We start from the raw sequence: 21,510 nt of genomic DNA, 5'->3' as shown, positions 1-21,510 counted from the left end.
TTCTGCCACGTCGTTGTATCAATACGAATCCACCTACGACTATAAATCGAGAAACATGAATGACCTGGTAACCAACAAGAGAATTCCAGATGATAAAAATAACTTCGTATAAAACGAAATGCGTTTTTATCTCTTTTCCATTTGCTATTTATTCCTTTGCTTTTTCCGGATCTTACGTAAACATTTCCGCAAACCTCTTTCGCGAAATTACTTAGCGTGATGACAGCATTCGAAATGTTACTTCACGATTCTTATTATCGGCAAGAGCTCGTCCAACTCTCGAGATTGATCGAGAGAGATCTTTCTCGAGAGACGGAAGATTTTATGTGCCTCGTTCCCTTCGGGAACATCGCGCTGTGCGAGTCGACGACAAGAAGATACAGATAATGTTGTACGATAGATAAAAGAAATACGACAAATGGGAAAGGCGGCAATCCCTGAGTGATACTCATAAAACGGATTATATTTGTTGAAGGTAAAAGAAAAGACGTAAAGGAAATGGGATGGGGCGGTTTGACGATCGCATCACCCGAAAGTAGTTTGTCATACAAGTTTAAAAATAATGGAGCAACTACTGTTTATTATTCACAAGAATTTTTATTCGTAAGAAATCTTGTAATCATTTTTTATTACAAGATTTTGAATATTTAACGTTATCATTTATTCTTGTTATTATAATATGATACAACACAACGGTTTCAACGTCTCTTGATTTTACCGTCGGTTAAAAAATATTAATTATTATTAGTATGAAACGACTCAAGTACCATCACTTAAGAAATCCGAGATTACAGGCAAGAACCTTGAATAACGCTCGAACTCCGACAGCGACTTTCTCACACTAACAACTTGGAAAATTATATTCATTGCGAAAGCGGGACTCTCTCACTGAATAAATTTCGTATCTCAGGAAACTGCAGTCTTATCGAAACGTCAGTGTTTCATCGTTATGCCAGCACTATTTCTGTCGAAAGCGCTATAGTTTTCATCCGACCGACAGCCAGTGATTCACTCCAATGCACTTGAACGCCACTCTACGCGTGAATCATCTTTTTATATTAAATACACGACTCACGCGGAGTCTTCGCCGATCATACAAACAGTCTGGCAGCTTCTGTCAAGTGACGTAAGACTATCGTTGGTCTCATTAATCCGTTAGCGAGCAAATAGGTGAATTCGCTTTAACGTCTCGTGAAACAACGAGTAAAATGTAGGTACTATCGATAACGGATTACTTCGAACGACCTGAAATTCGACAAATTATTGGCCGTTTGCCGGTACTTTGTTCACGATACTGTTAAAACTCGTCGATGCAAACGGAATTTTATCTCTCTACGGGGGGATAAAATCACCCGACGCCTCGTTAACTAACATTTCCCTCGCCGCCGTGGCCCCAGGCTGCATTACACCAGGACTCGAGGGCAGCACTTCTTTCTCGGCTCTTTTTCCAGCAACACGCTCGCACGATGATTGCCCCAGCGGCCATGGCAAAAAGACACGAGAGATTGGCGTAACAAATGCGCGAGACGCGAATGACGCAACTATGCCGCTTTTTCCCGGATGGAGGAAATGCACGCGAATTCCGGCACTCGTTTCCGCCTATCTTCTACTTCGTGGCATCCCTTTTTCTCGGCGTAAATGCACGTTATCCTAAGTACAATTGGCGAATTCAATTATTATCTGAAAAGAATTTAATTAAGAATTTAATTAAGAAAAATTAATCTAATATTTACTAACTTTTTCGGAGAGATTTTCTCGTTTTTTTTTTTTATTATTTATTTTTACATCATGTTCATTTCTTCCGTAGTATCACGGAACATTTTCCCTCCTTGCTTCTCTCCATGTCAAAGAAATATGTAATCACATTTATTTATAAATCTGCGTAGAATTTTAAATGGTAATCTAATAATTTTGAATTTAAATAAAATTCTATGCAGATAATTTTGATATTAATTTATGATTGTTTTAAAGACTGCTATTTACATCGCGCAAATCTGTGCTTCGTGTTTTATTAAGCGTAACCTATTTCCATCCGTTAGACTATCAATCTTACATCTATCTATATTTGGGGCAATTTATTAAATAAACCCAAGAACGGAATTAATTCTCACGTCGGATGAATTCGGTTAACTCTCGATTCTCCGTAAGTCTCTACTTAGCCCGAATACGAGAATAGCCTGCACGAGACGAATCCGTCGGGCGACAGGCGACAGAGAGTCCGGAGGAAGAATACGATAAATATTTGAAGTTAACTAATAATAACGTCGCGGGTCGCCTTAATGGAGAAAGACGTCCAAAGACACCGACGACGAGTCACCCGCACGCAGCACGCGAGACGCATTTACGTAACGCCTCAACGTCGTGCATTAAGCGGACTCGTGGAGTTAGGCTCCACCGTCATCGTCCAGGAAGTTGTTATAGAGCCCACGTTTACATCGCTGCCACGCCACCGCAGTTTTTGAATATCGGCCGCGTGCAAGTAACGCTACCGCGCACTGCAGTTGCAAATGATAGGTGTGTAGGCGCTAACAACCAATTATTGCATCTTGCGAGGTAGCACGATACATGCGTGCGAAACACGAGATATTGCCGTGAGAGATCTCCGAACCGCAGCACTTGAAGAATGAACGAGGCTGCGAGAATACAAAAGAATTGAAGGGTCCGTGAATCGCGTAAATCCGTCTTTTCATAAATGTTACCGGAGAGAGAGCCCCATGCTTTCAGAAGAGCCAATCCGGGAGTTTTATCAGTCTCATATGTATGCAATGTTATTTTAGATTGAAAATCAAATAACCAGATTTAACGTTAAGTATGAATACTATATGTCCATCATGTTGAATGTACCAGCGCTTTATACTAACGTAAATTTTAGGTAATTTCAATTAATGTTAAAGTCTCCTCAATTTTAACTTGACAATGTTAATATCTTTATTTGTATTATTCTTTTGATTATTTACTTTACTGAAGAGGAAGAGTGTGATAGTCGAAATGTCCTTGTCCTTCTAAAAATCATTACTCTCTAAATCTGTGGATAGTCACTAATTATTATCCGATGGCATACTTGGCACTGGGTAATCAGTGAAGTTCAACTAAAAAAGGAAGAATGTTCGAGCATTATATAATTAAAATACTGATATTTGCATTTCAATCTTCCAATATCATGTTCATTGAATTTATGCACTGAAACGAGGTTACTTAGATCACATAATAAAGATTAGATAGGTTTAGGGATCTCACATTTCATTCACTGATTACCAAGTGGTATACTTGACACTGATATCAATTGATTATCCACTGATTCAGATATAGAGAATAGAAAATAAATTATTTATTATTATTTAAATTTATCATCTTTAATTTTTGCTCGTCTTTTAGCCTTTTTATATTGCTTTGCAGCTAATGAACCTTACATTTATTTAAATTATAATTTATCTTATTTATCATAATTCTGGAGATCTGAATTAATTTTTGTATTAAAAAAAATATCAATTTTTTTAATAAACTGGGAGGCGGGAGGGCGAAAGGGACATTGCTGTAAACACCTATCATTTTGTGATTGAATGAATAATTCTTCGATGAAAAGATGACGAATGTGTCAGCAAACTTCTGGATATCGTGCGAAGGAAATCGATAAAGCGAGAAGTGCGCGCGCGACAAATCCATTGTACATCTGCCTCGCAGCGCGATCGACACCGACGGAAATTGGAAAGTGCAATGCGAATGCAACTGTCGGGGGGAAGGGAGACAGAGGGGGGGAGGGTGTGACAAAGGGCCCGCGTGTATCGGACGGAAATAAAATCACCCTCGGGGGAACCAATCACGGCGCGACGCACGGTGCTCTCTGCGGAGCACTTGCAACTGTCGGCCGAGCCGGGCAGGTGCGAAGGGCCCCGATACGCGCCTTCCGAGAAATGGACTTTAACGATTCCGCGCCCCGGACGCGTTATACCCACGCCGTTCGGATTTCACGCGGAAAATTAACGCTCCCTTGCTCTCCCGCCTTTCCTTTTGTCGGATGTTTCTTAACGTAACGACGTCACGAGAGCGAGGAGGAATTTTTTGCCGATTTACTTGGACTTTCTCGTGGGAGCATGTCACTCCTGGGTTGTGGTATATTTATAGAGATCCTCGAGAAGAAATTCACTCTCTGTACCTTTGATTCACCATATTTTTCAGAACTCGCTTAAGATAAAACGAGATAGATTATTAAGATAGAATGAGATATCCACGCGTCTCCTTTTATATCTTGAACATATATCTCATTTTATCTTAAGCAGGTCTGAAAAATATGGCGGATTAATCAGAAGTTGTTTAAATAATATCCATTCTCTTATTTAAGGTACATTTATAGTCCGTTCTTATTCTAAGATCATTTTGAATAGTGTCTTAAGATGTCAATACGATTCTGTGATTCGTTTATAATATTATTTACTTATAATATTTCAAGACTGTATTTAAAATTGGTTTAAATATAAAATAATTAAAAGTTTAAATTTAACTATAAAACTATAAATACCGGTCTTATTCTAGAGAACCTTCTAATTAGAAACTGACTATAAGAAGGCCACTTTAGAGTTGTTCGATGTTTTCTGATAGTTTGTCAGAATAAAATAGCACATATCTTTCTCTTGCAGATTTCGCCATAACGTGGACGCCACGCTTATAGTTCTAATTATTAGTTTCTAATTAAAGTTAGGATCTACAATATTCATTTCCCTCAATCCTAAGTACGAGATTGGACACCATCCTAAAATATCCTGAATATGATGGACCAAACATTTAAGATATAATTTTGGCTAGACTGAGATAGAATTCATGCATCTCATTCTATCTTAAGCACCATCCTGAATATGCAGAAATAACGAACCAAGCGGGCCAATCAAAAAGTTGTCTAAACGGTGTTCAATCTCTTACTTGAAGATTTCTATGATATTCAGCGTTCTTGCTATCCAAGAACTAGTTAGGATGTCATTTAGAACAAGAGATTCAGTAAGCTAAATTATTACGTTAGTATGTTTAATCTCAAGTCTTAACTGTGAGACAAAACAGCATTAAGAGCGATAAATTCACGTGTCGACGTGAATGCGCAAACTAAATTTATATCTTCGTTTACGATTTGCGGTCCCGCGAATATTACGACTTGGTGCACGTCGCGCAAAACGGAGAGAAAGAAACGTACATCACACACGTACGTCACAACGGGTACAATGCCCGTTTGAGGAATGAACATGATGAATGAAAGAGTCAAGCGGTGGTCTCGAAGCCGTAACGTCCACGCTGCGTCCACGGTGTCCTTTTTGCCTGTTCGCTTCTTTACCCTCTTTCCTTCTCCCTTCTTTTCTTTTCTTCTTTCCGCGCGCTCGCTCTCTTCGTGCTCTTTGACGCGGTCCCGGCTTTGATATTTCTGCCAGAATATCCCGCTTACAGTTGGTGCACGAGCGTCCGTTTCATCTGTGTCTCTCCGCCTTCTCTTCGCCGGCAGGGGCGCATCCATATGTAAAGCAATGAGACTCAAGTTCCAAGTTTACAGCTCTGTCAAACGATCCCGTGGCAGAGATACTTATTAAATTTCCTAATTGAGAAGTGGCAAGAGAGAGAGAATAGGATGACGCGCAGAAACTTCGTGAACCCCTAAAGCCTACTAAACAAGCATTGGTGAATTATTATCTAAATGCAAATCTAATTGAGAAATTGCTCCTGGAAAAGTTCCCGTAAGAAAACAAAGTGCTGACACAAAAGCTATATATGTAGCTCCGAAGCTGATATTCGTAGTTGATTTATGTATCTAAAACTGTCTTAAGATGTCCCAAACCAGTCAGAGGCTGGGTATTCATAGTTGATTCTTATTTCAAGATCATCTTAAGTAATGTCTTAAGATGCTAATATAATAATGTTCTGTAATTAACTTATGTCTTAACTATAAGATCCAATAGGCCAAAAAGCCGTATTAGCATCTTAAGACATTAAGGAGTTTTAGCAATAACGTGAATCCAGATACGGTGAATGCTAAAGTCACGTTATCCTTTTCTTAAGTAGTTGTTAAGAAGAAGATAACCTGACCTTAGCGTTCACCGTATATTTGGATAAACGGTGTTCAATCTCTTACTTGAAGATTTCTATGATATTCAGCTCCCTAATATTTAAGACGGTCTTAAAATAAGAACGGACTATGAATACCAGCTGGCCCAAATTCCGTCCCTGTATGAGAGACGTCTTATTTTCTTTCTCCATTGCAGTCTTTCTGCATTTCTCTTCCTCTTTGTATCTTTCTCCTTTACGACGCACGTGGGTACACCACCGAGGTTTCTCACCGAGAGGCTTTGTCCCACAGTTGAGTCGCGCGCGAACGTTGCAACGCTTTGAGAATTGCGCGCGACGTTCGTCCCGGTGTGCCGCGGGATCCTCTCTTTCAATTTGACGACACGCGAGGGTCAAGGATCGGGAACGAAAGGCACTTTTTGTAGGCGAATATATCGCCTCGTTGCTCGCTTTCGGTCAGGCAGGTTAACCCGCTTCTCCGCTTTGTTCGCGCTTTCGTTTCAACATCGCGGCGTGAATCCGGCGAACGGCGGATCGTGACGATTGCATTAACCCTCCCCGATGCAGTCTGACGATCGAAATAACCTGCCTGCGTGCTACATATAATTTTCTCGTTGCACGCGTATAATGATTGGGACGTTGACTTGTTAACGGTACACAGTATAAACATTTATTTTAAATTATCTTTTTCGATTTTATGCACGAAAAAAGTCGAATGATAGCTACGTCCGAAATTAATTCATGTCATAATTATAATCGTTGTAATCGTAATGATTATAAATTACATAGTATAGCAACAAAAAAAAATATAAAAATTCATTTTTAATTAATAATAAGATTTTATTCGAACCGACAAGAATTAAACACTAAGTATAAGCATATTCAGGCCTATGACGGTCAAAACTAGATCTTTTTTGCCTAAATAATTCCTAGTGAATTATCTGTATCCTATATATGTACATGCATATATGTATATCATATTTTTGTAGTTATTCAAATTTCAGCGCGCAGTTTGAATAATTTCATCCGAAATTAATTCATATCATAATCATCGTAATCATAATTATAAAATACTTATATATCGTACAGCAAAATGAAAGCGTTGAAGAAACGCAATTTTAGTTATAGGCGTCGAAATTAGTGGAATAAAAAAATTGCCGTCGCCGACTGGCTGACAGAAATCCGCAGGAATGATTCGAACGATCGGAACACGCCCACTTTTTCGCGATTCCAATTAGGAAGACCCTCTCGCAGGGTTCACTTGGTAGTTGATTGGCGTCGGCTAGACAGTGGTGGGAATTAATGAAGACAGTTAGAGGTGGAGTGTTATGGTGTCGGACGAACAAATCTACTTTGCACTCGTACGGAAATCACTTGAAGATTGCTGTCCGCATTCGACCGATGTCTCTTGGTGATAATGTAATATCAAAAATTATACGTAAAACATTTTCGCTCGCCTTATTATTTTTTTTAACAATTCACATTTTTTTTATTTTAAATTTATTTTATTCCATTTATCTTTCAACTTTTTACGTCTCATATTTATGCATGCCACGATTATCGGAAAAATATTAGGATTAAGCTACGCAACTAACAACCGGTTAGCATATGATTATTATTATTTTACGAGACAGTCTAAAAAGGTACTCTCTGGCTTTGAATAGAATTAAAACCGATAATCCCGCATTAAATCGTAAATAATGTTCCCCCAGCCAGCAATATCTCATACTTAGCTGCCTGCATCAATAGAGAGATGGCGATCACGTTTTCCTATCATCCGACGCACCGTTATTCTCTGTTGCAGCGGGTTTGACGGAGAATCATCGAATAATACAAGCGCTCAATAATATATCATTGGGACAATCCTATATGGCGATCGCATGGAGACACGCGACTATGAAACAGGGCTCGATGTCCATTGCGTGGTACTTTCAAATCTCGGACGGGTCACCGGCGAGGTGGCATACATATTCATGCCGAGTGTTTACCTAAGGCCAGAAAAGAACTGTTAAGAATCGAGGCGGAGGTATCGCATTAATACGAGGGTACTCGAGGGATCCTACGAATACGTAGGTATATGCAAATGACACCTTTTTCCCCGGAGGGAGATCCTTTAAATCACACATCGGGACTACCAATAACACATCCGGCCGACGCGACCGATGTGTACGTATAGAAGAGTCGTTCTTTGTAGCAGCTAGAAGATGAGAATGGAGAAGAGAAAGAGCGAGTGGCGATCTTACTTTTATAGCTCGCGGTACCCGTGATGTTCAAGAAAGAATTAAGGGGAAAAAAGAACGCCAACGCGCCGAAGCGGCGGGACGAGGTCGGGAAAAGGCCGGATTACCGTCGAACTTTCGCGATTAAGAGGAAGACGCGACGGGGCCACTCGTCGGGTCTCTAACCCGGCGTTGGCAATAATCAGACGAGTAAAAAGTCCACCGTAGAGAGAGAAACCGAACGTTGCGGGCGGGGCGAAAAGTTAAACACGTTTGAGACTACATGTTTCGGCGGAAACGGTGATAAAGCTGCTCTCGCTCGTATCGCCACCTCCGCGTACATTATCCACGACGACGACGACGACGACGACGACCTGAAAACCTCTTGCTCTTGCCTCGCTCTCGGGGGAGGCGAGGAACTACGAGGCGAAAGGAGAACGATACGTTTTTATCACGAGTAATTCGGGCTGCCACGTACATATACGGTCTCTAATAAATTCGTGAATGGCCACGCCGTGAACGAACGTCCTATACGCCCACGCGCGCTCTCACACGTGCCTCCGCATGTGCACGCACATGCACGCGTGGGTACGCGTGTCCCGGGAGTTCTCGTGCGCTCTTGGCTCGTTGTTGCGCTTAGAGTACCATCGGGCCCGATCGACCCCAGAATGGAGGATACAGCGGAGAGAAAGCGGAAAGGAGAGAAGGAGAGAGACGACGGGAGCGAGAGGGAGCGGATATTATCGCCAAACGTTAATTTGGCCGAGGTCCGGCCTACCTTCCAATTTTCGAGCCCTTACACGCCCACTTATGAGATTGTCCGTTAACGCTCCGAAACGTCGGGACGCGTATATTCGACGCCCGCATTTCCCTCTAACAGCGTCATCGTGCACGTCTCCCGTGTGACAAGCGTGGTATACACGCGCGTGAGAAATGCTTATTCCTCTTGTGCGTGTGTATGTGTGTGAGGAGCTTTATATCAAATTTGTGGTTTACATCAAATTTGTGGTTCGTATCGTTTGACAAATTTGCGATCGATCCACTTCATCATAATCTCGTAACTGAGAACAGAAGAGAGTAAATCCAAAGTTATCGGTTTCGTCGTGTCTATATTTTTACAATCAGAAAAATAAGCTTAACGAAATGTAGGATGAAATAAATCCAAGCTTCGAATAGGATTATCCGAAAATTTTATTTAAATTGTATTAAAAAATAACAATATAATTTGAAAAGATATAATTTTATATATGTGCGGAATTATAAATATATGTTTTATAATATTGAGGAGGTGAATTAAATTTTGTAATAAAATGTGTGTGTATATATAAAAAAAATAACGATTTCATCAGAATCCAACAAATAAGAACAAAAGAAGATAAATCCAAAATTATCTCGGTTTCCCCATATCTATATTTTTATAATCAAGAAAACAAATTTAACGAAATAAATCCAACAGGAAAATAAGACAGAAATTCTGTCCAACGGATTTGAAAAGAATTATTTAAAAATTTTTATTTAAATCTTATCAAAAAATTCTATAACTTTTATCTCTCTATCCTATACGAGAACTGAGAAAAATATCTAGTTGAATTAAAATTCTAGTTGAAAATAGACGAATTAGAATTTTCTGGTGAAATATACCAAATTCTAATTGAAACAATCAGAATTCTAAAATATAATCGGAATCTTCTGCTCGCCCATTTTCAAGCTGATATTTTTCTCAGAGAAATAATTAAATACATCGTACGATTTTGATATTGAGGAGGTGAATTGAGGTTGATAACAAAACCTTAAATACAGGGAAAAAGATAAGTACGATTTGCGGCTCATATCGTCCGTGGCCGATTGTACGAGATCCAACCGCGGAAGCGCACGTGAGATAGCATGAGAGAGAATAAGCAACAAAAATACCTGTACACTTTACCATGCGTGCAATGTGTACGCGTTGCCAGCTCTCGGATAAATTCTAAACACGTAAGAAACTTGTGCGCTACCAGCGCGAAGGCAAATGTGCATAAGAAAGAGCGAGAGACAGAGAATAAATACGGTTATACCCCGTGTAAAGCTCCACATCGCGGCTTGGACGCGCTCGTGGATGCACGCGCAAAAAGTAGACGCGTTCGACAGTGCGTGCATCTATAAACGGCTTAAACGTCGAACGAACGAGGAATCGAGAAGCTCTCGCGTAAGTAAAAAACGGCACAACGCCCAGCGTTCGCAACGCGGTGAAATATGCAATGCCGTTCAACGAAATCGCAGGCCGCCAGTAACGAGACAAGGTATCTTCGTGTATGCATAAAATATAAATATTTTCTAGAGGATATTTTGCTTGAAAATAGATAATGATATAAACAACGAGCGTTAAGTGGGTTTACAGATAATATGTAAAATATTCTGTAAGTATCATTCAATAAGTTAGAAACAAGTATTACACATATATTATAAGTATATTAATATAACGTGCAATATTATAAAATAAACGGGAGAAAAATTTTGCAAGATATAAATCTGAAAATAATTTTCTTGGATTATCAAAATTATTGATGTCTTACATGCATAAATTATTCTAATGATCTAACAAAATTTATATTCAGAACTATACGTATCTAGCTGAATTTTTAAATACTTTAGCAAAACCGTTCTTTCCGTGTTTGAGTACATTGAAAAAATAAAAAATTAAAAAAATTAAATTTTAATAAATATTTTGTTCAGATAGTAATACTAAATGTAAACATATATTGTATTTATTCGATACAAGAAAAACCATTAATTTGATTTAGTATCATTTTTTATTGAATAAATATTTATTTACTTTAAGTAAATGTTTAGTTAGTACTATTCAAACAAATATTTATTTGAATTTATTACATTTTTTTTTCAACGTATGAAGTTTGAATTTTTATCGAGTTTCTTTGCGACTTATATAATTTTATTGAATGACGGCGCAGTTTTCGCCGATTCGCGAATACGAAATAGGTCGACGCGCGGAATAGGGAGACGTCACTGTTGCGTACACCTCGACTTATGGAGCGCGTATTAGCGTGTGCAAGAGTGCTCGCGGTAAGAACCGGTTATATAGGAACCGTCCGCCACCTCTTCTCTCTGCACCTTCTCCTCTTCTTCCACTGCTCATCCGCCGACCTTTCGTTCTTCCATCCTCCCCGAGTATCCTGATCGGCGAACCCGCCGCTACATAATGCAGTGACGCGCGCGCGCGTACGTGTGCACGTGTATGTGTATACGATCGCTAGGCTAAGCGCATACTCGCACGCGTAAATGTATAGGGTGTTCAAGCTCGGGATAGAAAGTGCCAAGTCAAGCGAAACCGTGATCGCTTCAATGTAGAAGCGTCAATAACGTTCGACTTGTCAGCAATTAGAATGACTGGATTTCGTATTTAATTTTGTATAAATTTTACCTCAGCATGATATAAAATTAAATTATTTAGATATCAATACCGAAAGAAATATTGGAAAAGAGAATAGTCGTTGGAATTTTCATTTTGTTAACGAGAAAGTTGCCGGTTCAAAGGAATCGCGCGTTTGTTTCTGAAACATCCTGTACAAGATCTGGTACGTACACTTGCGCGATGCTTCGACACCATGGGCGCCTGCCTATCTGACGTTGGGTGCTTACGAGGGCGAGTCCGCGTCTTTTCTTTTTCTCCCTTTCCTGACCTGGCTACCGACAGGCCGTAGGGACGCTGGTCTCTGTAGTCCCTCTCGCTTCTCCCCTCAGACTCCACCGGAGGCGTCGGCATCTCGCGAATGTTTCACGGATAGTCCTGGAACTTGCTGCACGGAAACGACGGTATGCGTTGCATCGCCATAGTCTGCGAGAAATATGATCTTCCTCGAGAAGCGTTCGCTGTACGCTTCCGAGACTTTAAAAGAGATATATTTTCAGCAAATCATGTGTAAAAATGTTCATGTGTAGTTTCTCCAAACATGCATTTCCTAGTAATCGTTTCATTTAAAGACGTATTTACTATCTTCCAATATTATAGATAACAATTGGATAAGGAAAGTTTATCGAATAAACGATGTGATGAAACTCATGCTTATCGTTGGTATTAATATAAGATAAATTTATGTTTGCGTAGCGTCATAGATAAAAATTGTTCCCTTAATCAAGAATTTTATTAATCTCTTCTTATTGATTTTTATGTTACAGATTTCGAATAGACAATACAGATCATATAATTGACGTGAACAAAAACAACGCAATGTTCGAGTACGATCAAGTCAACATAATATGTCCTGTGTATCCACCGGACACGTATGTCGATGACGATGCTGAGAAGTACATCATCTACAACGTAAGTTAATTTTATGTAATATTTATCCTAATATATCGATAGCCGAATTAATGCAACCTTCCTCTTCGATGCATTTATTAGATGCAAAACCACGTGCGATGTCTATGACAACTCCAGTCATATTGGGCGTAAAATATTGTCGATCGGAGTCTGCGAATGTTTAGACAGCTGCTGCTACTTGAAACTGGTTCTTTAACCCGCTTCCATTATATATCCAAAACGACATCCGCTCTTTAGCAAGCTACCGAAACGTAGATTTATCGATAAACCGAAAGAAATATTGGACGTATATAAATATCTATAAGCGCATTGGGTAATCTCACGACCTCCTTCTCTATTTTGAAGCTCGATTTAATGTGTGATTTTTAGATGAAAAAGATTAAGTTCTATATTTTTTGTACCTTTTTAGTTAGTGTTTATTTTTTGCCGCTTATTTTTATTCGCCACAGAGGTTTTTTCCGATTATTTTTGGCTAAAAGTTAATTCTGATAAAAAAAAGCTGTCGCTAATATATCAAGACGAAAATCTGAACACTGCATTCCCGATTGATACGTTTTTACAAACGTTCATTCTCCCGCTAACCAATTCCGGATACCGCGGCAGATTCTCGGCTTTCATGAACGCCATCAAACATTCCGGTGGCGTCCACCCTCTCGAGCAAAGCAAAACCTCCCAAAGACCATTCCTGCGTCGTCGGCGACCTAATCGTTTCGATCCACTTGATTGTCCCTCCACTCTCCGCCATCCGTTGTTCCATTGTCTCCGCCGTTCTTCCTACACGACGATTAGCTCCGACAATGAAGCCCTCTTCTGCTGAAGAGCACGGGAATCAGTTCGCTGGGGGGGAAACGCTAAGATGGTACCTTTTCACAGTAGTCAATCAGCGTTCGGTGTCGCCGATCCGCGTGTCGTCCCGCGTCGCCGATCGATTATACCGTCGCAATTGACCGCAAGATTTCTCTTGGACGTTTTGCAGGTGTCCAAGGAGGAGTACGAAACATGTCGGATAACGAACCCGAGTCCGCGGGTAATAGCAGTGTGCGACAAGCCCCGCAAAACGATGTACTTCACCATCACGTTTAGGCCGTTCACGCCGCAACCTGGGGGCCTCGAGTTCCTCCCGGGCCACGATTACTACTTCATCAGCACCTCGTCCAAGGACGACCTTCACAGGCGCATCGGCGGACGGTGCACCAGCCACAACATGAAGGTTGTCTTCAAGGTCTGCTGCAGCAATGAGGCCGAGACCTCCGCCTCGTCGGCGACATCGCGCAACAACTGTAAGTACTCAGGATAGACATATCGTGCGAAAAGTACAAAAGCTGATTTATGAGAAGAAAGGAAGATTGTTCCAATTTTCAATTCTTTTTTACTTATGAAATGCTTGTAAGCATTATACTGAGAAAAATGTTTTGATTGTACCGACAAAAGATACGAACAAAGCGCATTCTGATCATACCAACCAGAATTCCTAGAAGTTATCATAATTAAATTTCTGCATGAAAAGAATGATACTGAAGTATCTCAAAATTTAGCTATAGATACAGATTTGAAAATAAATGTTGGACCATTAAAGTAATTATGTAGAACGCAAGTTGATTGTTAAAAAGTCAAAATTTTTCGCAGTATTGTTTATCATGTTTGAGTTTTTTTTATAAATGTTTTGATGGTCCAATGAAATTATTTTTTGGTCTGTATTTTTTTTTAATTAACCTAAATTTTAAAAAACTAAGATTAATTAATCTTAGTTAATTTAAATTAATTTTTTAAAAAATTTAAATCAAAATTTAAATTGATTTTTTAGATATTTCAGAAAAATGTTCCTTTTATACGGTTATCTCGATTAGAATGTTGATTGATTTAACTATAAGCCTCTTTATGCAATCGAATCTATCAAAATTCCATTTAATGCAACTGGACTTTTTTTCTAATATAGGAATATAAAATTCTATTTTATTCCGAAATAGAACTTTTAGATATCGAATTGAAACGGATTTCCTTTGTTCTCCAAGATCCGAGAGACGGAACAATTCGCGTGACGATTCGTTGTGCGAGTTCACTCGCGTGCGTTTCTTCATTTGCATCGCCCGCGAAACGATACCCGAAACGCAGGCTCTTCTTCCCATGGAAGGCACAATCCGAGCGGCAATTATATTCTAATTTCTCAATTATCATAATCTAAAATTACAGGTGTCGTTTGCATGAGGGACACCGCCTTTTCATTCCGCGTGTAAATCACACTCTTAACTCTTCACGCTTTCTCGTTCCGCGCGATCTCTGCCGAAGATACATATTTCGAAAAAAAAAAAAAAACAGAGAATGGGAAGAAGAATCAGGAGCACGAAACAGAAATGGTCTATAAATTCATTATCCCGTAATCAGTTACGTGAGAGGAACAGCTACCATAACAGGCTGTACTCGTTCGTTCGCCATCCTTTCGAGCTCATTTCCTTTTCGTCCTTCCTCCTATCCTACCTCTCACCTTCTGTCTCTCCTCCTGTCATCCGTCCCGCCGTCTCTCTCTTAAATAATCCCTATCGATTATAATTCTCACCGTGCATCATTTTGGGGGGGGGGGGGACCAATTCTGTGTCCCGAGGCACAATAAATTCTACCATTTCATTTCGCCCCACTATTCTCTCCCCAATTCGTTCCGAAGCATCCTCGAAGCGTCCTCCCGCTCCTTTGGTCCCCCTCTTGCCTCCCCCCTGGTCCCCCTTTTCTCTTCCTGCCACCTCCGCCCCAGCAGAGACGATTCATGCGCCATAATGACCAGCTATTTTGCCGGCCGGGAACTCTGAACTCTTTCTCTCTCTCTCGCTCTCTCTTTCTTTCTTCCTCTCTCCGTGGCATCTCGGGCATTGAAGATTCCATGGCGAGACTCGACCTCGCGTTCACGGTAGACGTCGAGAGTTCGCGCGCGGCTACTTCCACACAATTATATCGCCGGGGGGTGCGTGTACCTCCTCGGCCGCGAGTTTTATTTCCGAGGGGTTAGCAGGTACAGCGCCAAGTTGTGCGCTCAGAATAACGCGGGGACTATCGGCGGGCCTTCGCGATGGGAAAGTGTGAAGATGACGAAGGTTGCCTCTCGCTGCATTTAATCGCAGTTTCTGAAACTTATCTTTTTTTCTACATTAAAATACCGATTTAGGAATTTTTTTCGCGTGTTTTAATAGCGTTTATTTTGGAGATTAAAAGAAATTCCGTTTTTTGTAAACACTTTAAATATTTAGTATGACTAGGAAAATTGAAAATGTGAAATCATTTTGTACATATTTAAAAATATGTATTATTTCAACGTATAAAAGAACTTGCATACATTTGAATGATAACTATGAAGACATAGAAGTAAACCTTTTGCAATAATATCAAATACTTTCTTAAAGTACTTTTCTTAAAATAAACATTTTTATAATCAACTGCACACACGCATACAAACCCTTTCTTTAAAAGTATACAATTATTTACTAACACTCGCAATGCGATTCTTCCTACTCACACATAACCATATATTGAAATCGAATGAGTATTGGTGAAGAACCGACATCGTTCCAAGTTCTAAGATGTTCTCAGCGATAAGATATTCAAGCGTCATGCTTCAAGCGGCTGTTTCGGCATAACGATACGAATTCTCCTTTCAATCTACTAAGTCATGTAGAAGCTAACTCGTTCTTCAACCGTCGCCGGTTATTTCTAGACTCTGGGTTGCGTTCGACTATCCTTGTTTAACATTCGGTGAACAACAAGGATAAAACGGTATCCCCTGAATTGTTGTACGCACCTTTGCGATCGAGTCGGGCATAGGGTACAGAGAAGAACTGACGCGTAATCATCTAATACCATGCCGTCCGTTTTCCAGCCGTAGCCGTGACCAGCAGCACCATGCCCAGCAGCAGCTCGACAAGCACCGCGGTTTTGGGCGGCTCCGCCGCCGGTCTGCCAGCCCCGCCGATCGTCTACAGGGGCGGAGATCGATTCTACCCGGAGATCAGCATCGATCTCGATCCACATCAGCCAGGCACGGCGGCGCCGACCCTGCCCCATGTACCCTCACCGGCCGTCTACCCTGTGCATCCGCATCAGCCGCAGCCGCCAATTCACAATGGATCGCCGTCCTCGATCACGCCGCCCAAGACTTCAACCGGTCAGAAGAAAAAGAACAGTACGTATCACGTCGTCACCGTGCAAGCTGCGTGCCTGTCTGTCTATCTGCCTGTCTCGTCTGCCCGATGGAATATCATTTTCAAGCACTTTTTCTCACTTTTGTACCTTATATATATTTGATCCAAATCATTTAGTAGCGACTCGTATATACCAGTCCAAAAATCAATGGAGTTCATCGGATTAATCCATTGCGGATTTCTTTTTGTTTGCTCAAGAAGCACTTGGCCTAGTTTAGTCATACGTACTCTTTAAAACTTTTGAAGTAATTCTTACGCTGAAGAGTGAAATCTCACTCTTAAAGATCGAAAATTGAACCACTCTTTTCCAAGAATGGCTCAATTTTCACTCTTTAGAGTGAGATTCCATTCCAAAGAATTTGGAGAATACATTCACGGAAATGAGGTACATCGGTAATTATTGATGACCGTTTCAAATCGACATTAATTGAAGGCGAAGTATCGACAATGTTCGCTATATCAGTTGAATTTCTTTTAATGCACACACTTGCGCTTCGCTCTATGAGTGTCTATGATGAGCGAATGGTTATATCTGCATAATACTAGGCTATCTGCGGCATATCCAGAGTAAATTATAGTAGAAACAGGTAATAATGATGACCGTCGTTAGTTATTATCAGTATTAGTGAGTTGCAAATTGTGTTCTTCCGAGTTGTCTCACTTTCCTCGCTCATTCTAGCTCATTTTCTCTTTAATTCATGACTGAGAGGATTTCCTTATTCCTGTTCAATCACAAATTATTTTTTTAAATGAAGAGAGACAGGTTTACGTATCTATTTGACATCGCATTTATGCACGAAATACGTTAAAAGCCATATCGCTACATTTAGTCGCAAATGCGCGCCGTAAATATGCGCGCTTCTACACATATGCCAGGTGGAAGGTCGGCGAAGCGCAATGTCAAGATCCAATCGAATGAAAACCGAACGAAAGCCATCTGTCGATCCCGGCACTGTACGCCCTTCTTCTTTACATTGACGTCCACGATATAATTTGACTTCTAAATGTGCCGCGTACGCGCGCATTTGCATTTCGCCGATAAGCCGTGCGCGGATAGCCGCTCACACATTAACGGTGCCGTGTTTCTGAGACGCGGTACGATAGGGAATACACGTTGCCAAGGTGTCGACACGAAATTGCCAGGGATTTCGTTTCTCTCTCGTGGTTCCGCATATGGTAATAACCATTAAAATTTGAGATGCAACTTGAACATCCACACAAGGATATTCTTGGCGGCACATCTCAAGATATAGTCCCATTGGCAAACCCCTTATCTCTATATCGCGGATTAAAACATACATATAAAAGGTTGAAAAAATTAATTCTTCTTCAAAATTTGATTAAATTAATTAAGTTTCTTATTTTAAAACCGTTTTAAATGATGTTATAAGATGCTAATACGAATCTGTAATTAACTTATAACATCTTAAAAGAGATTCAGGATTGCCACAGACCGGGAAAAGTCAAGGAAATTGAAATTGGCCATGGAAACCCGGGAAAAGTTAGAGGAAAATATAACAGAAACTGGAATTTTGAACTTTGCTGACAAAAAAAATTCTCTTAAACTGTTCTTATTTCAAATAATTTTTATAATTTTTTAAATATTATATTTGATATTTATAATCAAATACGTTCAAAACTCGTGCACTTTAAACGATTTTTTAAAAATAATTAAAATTTATATTTTATTTAGTAATTTTATCTGATCGCCCTTTTTTGTCATAACTGCATTCTTTTTTCCAAACTAATTAATTTTTTGTTATGGCTTAAATTTGACCCCAAAATTTTATTGTGCTATTAAGTTTCTTTTGTGTTTTTAATAATATAAACTAGAGCTTTCTTACAATCCTTGGTTCTAAATGTTAAAATTTTTTACATATTTTATAATGTTAAAATTTTTACATATTCTATATTGATCATGAAAATTTCTCATTTTTATCTGGAAAACTTGGAAAAGTTTTTTTCAGGGAATTTTAAAATTAATTTTCTGTGGCAAAAAACCTTGAGATTGTATTTAAAACCATTTTTAAATATAAGACTGTATGAATACTGAGCTTGAATGATGCAATGGAGTTTATTTAAAATAGATAAAGAATAAAAGAATGAAATGTATAGTTATAGATAATTCTACTTTTCATCCTTCATTTTTCAATCTTTTTTCTCAAGAAAAACGTTTCTCTACTAACAATTCATAAAATCTATGTTTCTTAATACTCCACTGTCATGTATCTTATCAATGGTTAATAATTGTTTTGATTTTGTGTTTCGCAGAGGAATATTCGGATCATCCGAACGAGGTGGTGAAGAATGAGGAGCTGACGTACAACAGCGCAAGTTCGTACGCTCGTACGCAAGTTCGGTATACGAGCCTAATCCTAGCGACAGGTAGTCTGCTGATGAGCGCGTTGCTGCAGCAGCTGCTACGGTGAAGCGACAGTACCAGCTACGTACGAGAACGTCGTATATCCCATGCGTCGAAACCCCTTCTTCTGTGATTATCCTACGTTTAATTGATTTCTTGAGAGGCGCGCGAGACACGCGCGTATCTCGGCCGTCCCTCGATCGTAGTGAGACACGCACGATCCATGGTCGCGCCGACTCGAGAGATAGCAGAGAAGACAGAAAAGACGGAGAGAATGAGAGAGAGAGAGAAAAAAAAGACGAAAAAGAAGAGACACGTCAAGAGAAGAGACACGCACGACACACGAGCGGCAGCGCCATATTAACTACAATTAAAGAACTAGCGGGGTTCTCTAGGATGAAGACGAGGAATAGGACGGGAAGTAGGAAAGAAAGCGGAAAAGAAAAGACGGAAAGAGAAGCGCTACTACTAGACACTACTTATAGTACACGCCCACTATTATCACTACTATAAATGGTAGTCGTATTGGTTGTCCTTCTTATCATTACGCTAACTGTAGGTATTTATTCGAATATGAGAGAAAGAGAGATGTGAGCAGAAGTCGTGGCAGCGTGCTAAGTATCCTCGACCGAGAGCGAAAAGTGTACGCGGACGTCTATTATATATTAAGTATAGCAAGCCTATGTACGCGAATAACGTCAGATCGCACGTGATTAATTCGAGCGAATCTTTAATTCATGGAAAAATGCCGCATGGGCTCAGCCATCGACGACGAACGGTCCTTCGTTAAGGGGTCCTCGCTCGGGGCCGGCAAGGAAATAGTTTATCCTGAGCGCGATCACGCAAGCGCGCCGTGCCTCGAGAAAAGAGTACCTGAAAATCCTTGAATGCTTTCGGTTCGCGGCCAAAGTGGTAACAATCCGGTGGAAAATGATCACGATCCTATCGCGAGTGGCTTTCGGAAAAACCTCATAGAGATACTACTTGGACTCGAAATCGTCAATACGATGCGCCGTAGTTCCTCGATGACTAGACGATCCGTATCGAGCGAAAGCTCGAAAAGTCAAGAGGAATCGTCTGGGATTAATCGTGTCTCTCATGCGGCGTTTAAGTTCGGGCCGATCGCCGCGGCCGCCCGGCCAATCGCAGGACGCCGAGGACGAAGGATCATTCGAATTCGCATGCGAGATCGCGAGTAGGATAGTTAGCACGCGTGTAAATAAATTCCTAATGAATATGTACAAGTGGCTCTTGTGGCCGCCTTGTATGCCGACGGGTAACAGGGGGGCCGGGGAGATTTAAGAAAGAGTGCCGTATTTCTAGGTAAATCTTATAATATGAAACGAGAGAGAGAGAGAGAGAGAGAGCATGAATCGGAGAGAAAATGTGAGCGTGTATATGTGCATTATGCAATTATGATATGGGTATATGTGCTCATTAAACAAATCGACGCGAGCCACGAACTTAGGCGAATTTCTGTCATAACAGATCTAATTGCATCATTGTCACGAGTCAAGGATAGCGTATAGTATCGTTGATTCGAGCCGTTGGTTAAGGAAAGTAGCGTAGAAAAAGAAACGAGCGAACGAATAAAGAATATTGTGCGAGAGAGATTGAATCGCGAAATCGAATAAAAGACAGATTTGTATAATAGCTGTATCATACTGAGACTTCTATCTATAGATCTGTATTATATTTATTATCCGCTATCATTACGCTAACGAATATTCAACACTCGATATTCTATATTTGCTAGTGAAATATCAAATTTAATAGCGAACAAATTAACGTACTGCCGGCACCGGGGGTGAAGCGGTGATCGCAGCACGAACGAGCCCCCGGAGCCAACCCTCCCTTATCCCCATCGTTTATTGTTTCCTTCGTTGTTCATTTTGTTCAGAATATAGCACACGAATCATGTTTCTATTCACACTTATACATGGTGCCTATCAGTTCAATCATGTTCCCGATTTATATTGATCCTTTTCTATATTTCCCTTTTTTTTATTATTTTATTTATTATTCACATTACCAGGGAAAAAGACTTGCGCGTGTACACGTTTCATGCATACACACTCGTGAATTCATCTTTCGCATGACGCCCACGCGTGCGTGCGTGGCCGCGACACGCAAAGGACGGAAGACGAAGCAGTGAGTAATTTTTCGTTCGTGTCCACAAAAAAATTGCGAGCGCGACTGCACTAACGAATTATTGTAAATACGAATTTACACGGGAAATGAGTACCGTAGCGAGAGGATGCGTGATTGCGTGCGTACGAGAGAAAATGGAAGAAAGAAATCCTCATTCAGAATCTTAAGTAGCAAAATGAGAGAATCATTACTTTGAAGATTACTCGACTCGACCGATTCGCTTTCGGAAGTCCATTC

General features: G+C 40.3%; 1 protein-coding gene across 1 annotated transcript in view; it reads left to right on the top strand.

Annotated features, from left to right (window-relative positions):
• The window catches only part of Ephrin (ephrin), a 59,156-nt gene extending 37,928 nt beyond the window's left edge, over window positions 1-21,228 (top strand). Inside the window, exons 2-5 of the mRNA XM_018514279.1 lie at window positions 12,432-12,576; window positions 13,553-13,856; window positions 16,439-16,741; window positions 19,032-21,228. Of these exons, the coding sequence (XP_018369781.1) occupies window positions 12,432-12,576; window positions 13,553-13,856; window positions 16,439-16,741; window positions 19,032-19,189 (910 nt within the window). The 3' untranslated portion in view covers window positions 19,190-21,228. The remainder of the gene's footprint in view (window positions 1-12,431; window positions 12,577-13,552; window positions 13,857-16,438; window positions 16,742-19,031) is intronic.
• The last annotated feature ends 282 nt before the right edge of the window (window positions 21,229-21,510 follow it).

This window comes from Trachymyrmex cornetzi, unplaced genomic scaffold (genome assembly GCF_001594075.2).
Source record: "Trachymyrmex cornetzi isolate Tcor2-1 unplaced genomic scaffold, Tcor1.1 scaffold498, whole genome shotgun sequence".
Taxonomy (NCBI): Eukaryota; Metazoa; Arthropoda; class Insecta; order Hymenoptera; family Formicidae; genus Trachymyrmex; species Trachymyrmex cornetzi.
Note: the sequence above shows the minus strand (reverse complement) of the source record. Positions and strands in the feature narration are given on the sequence as shown.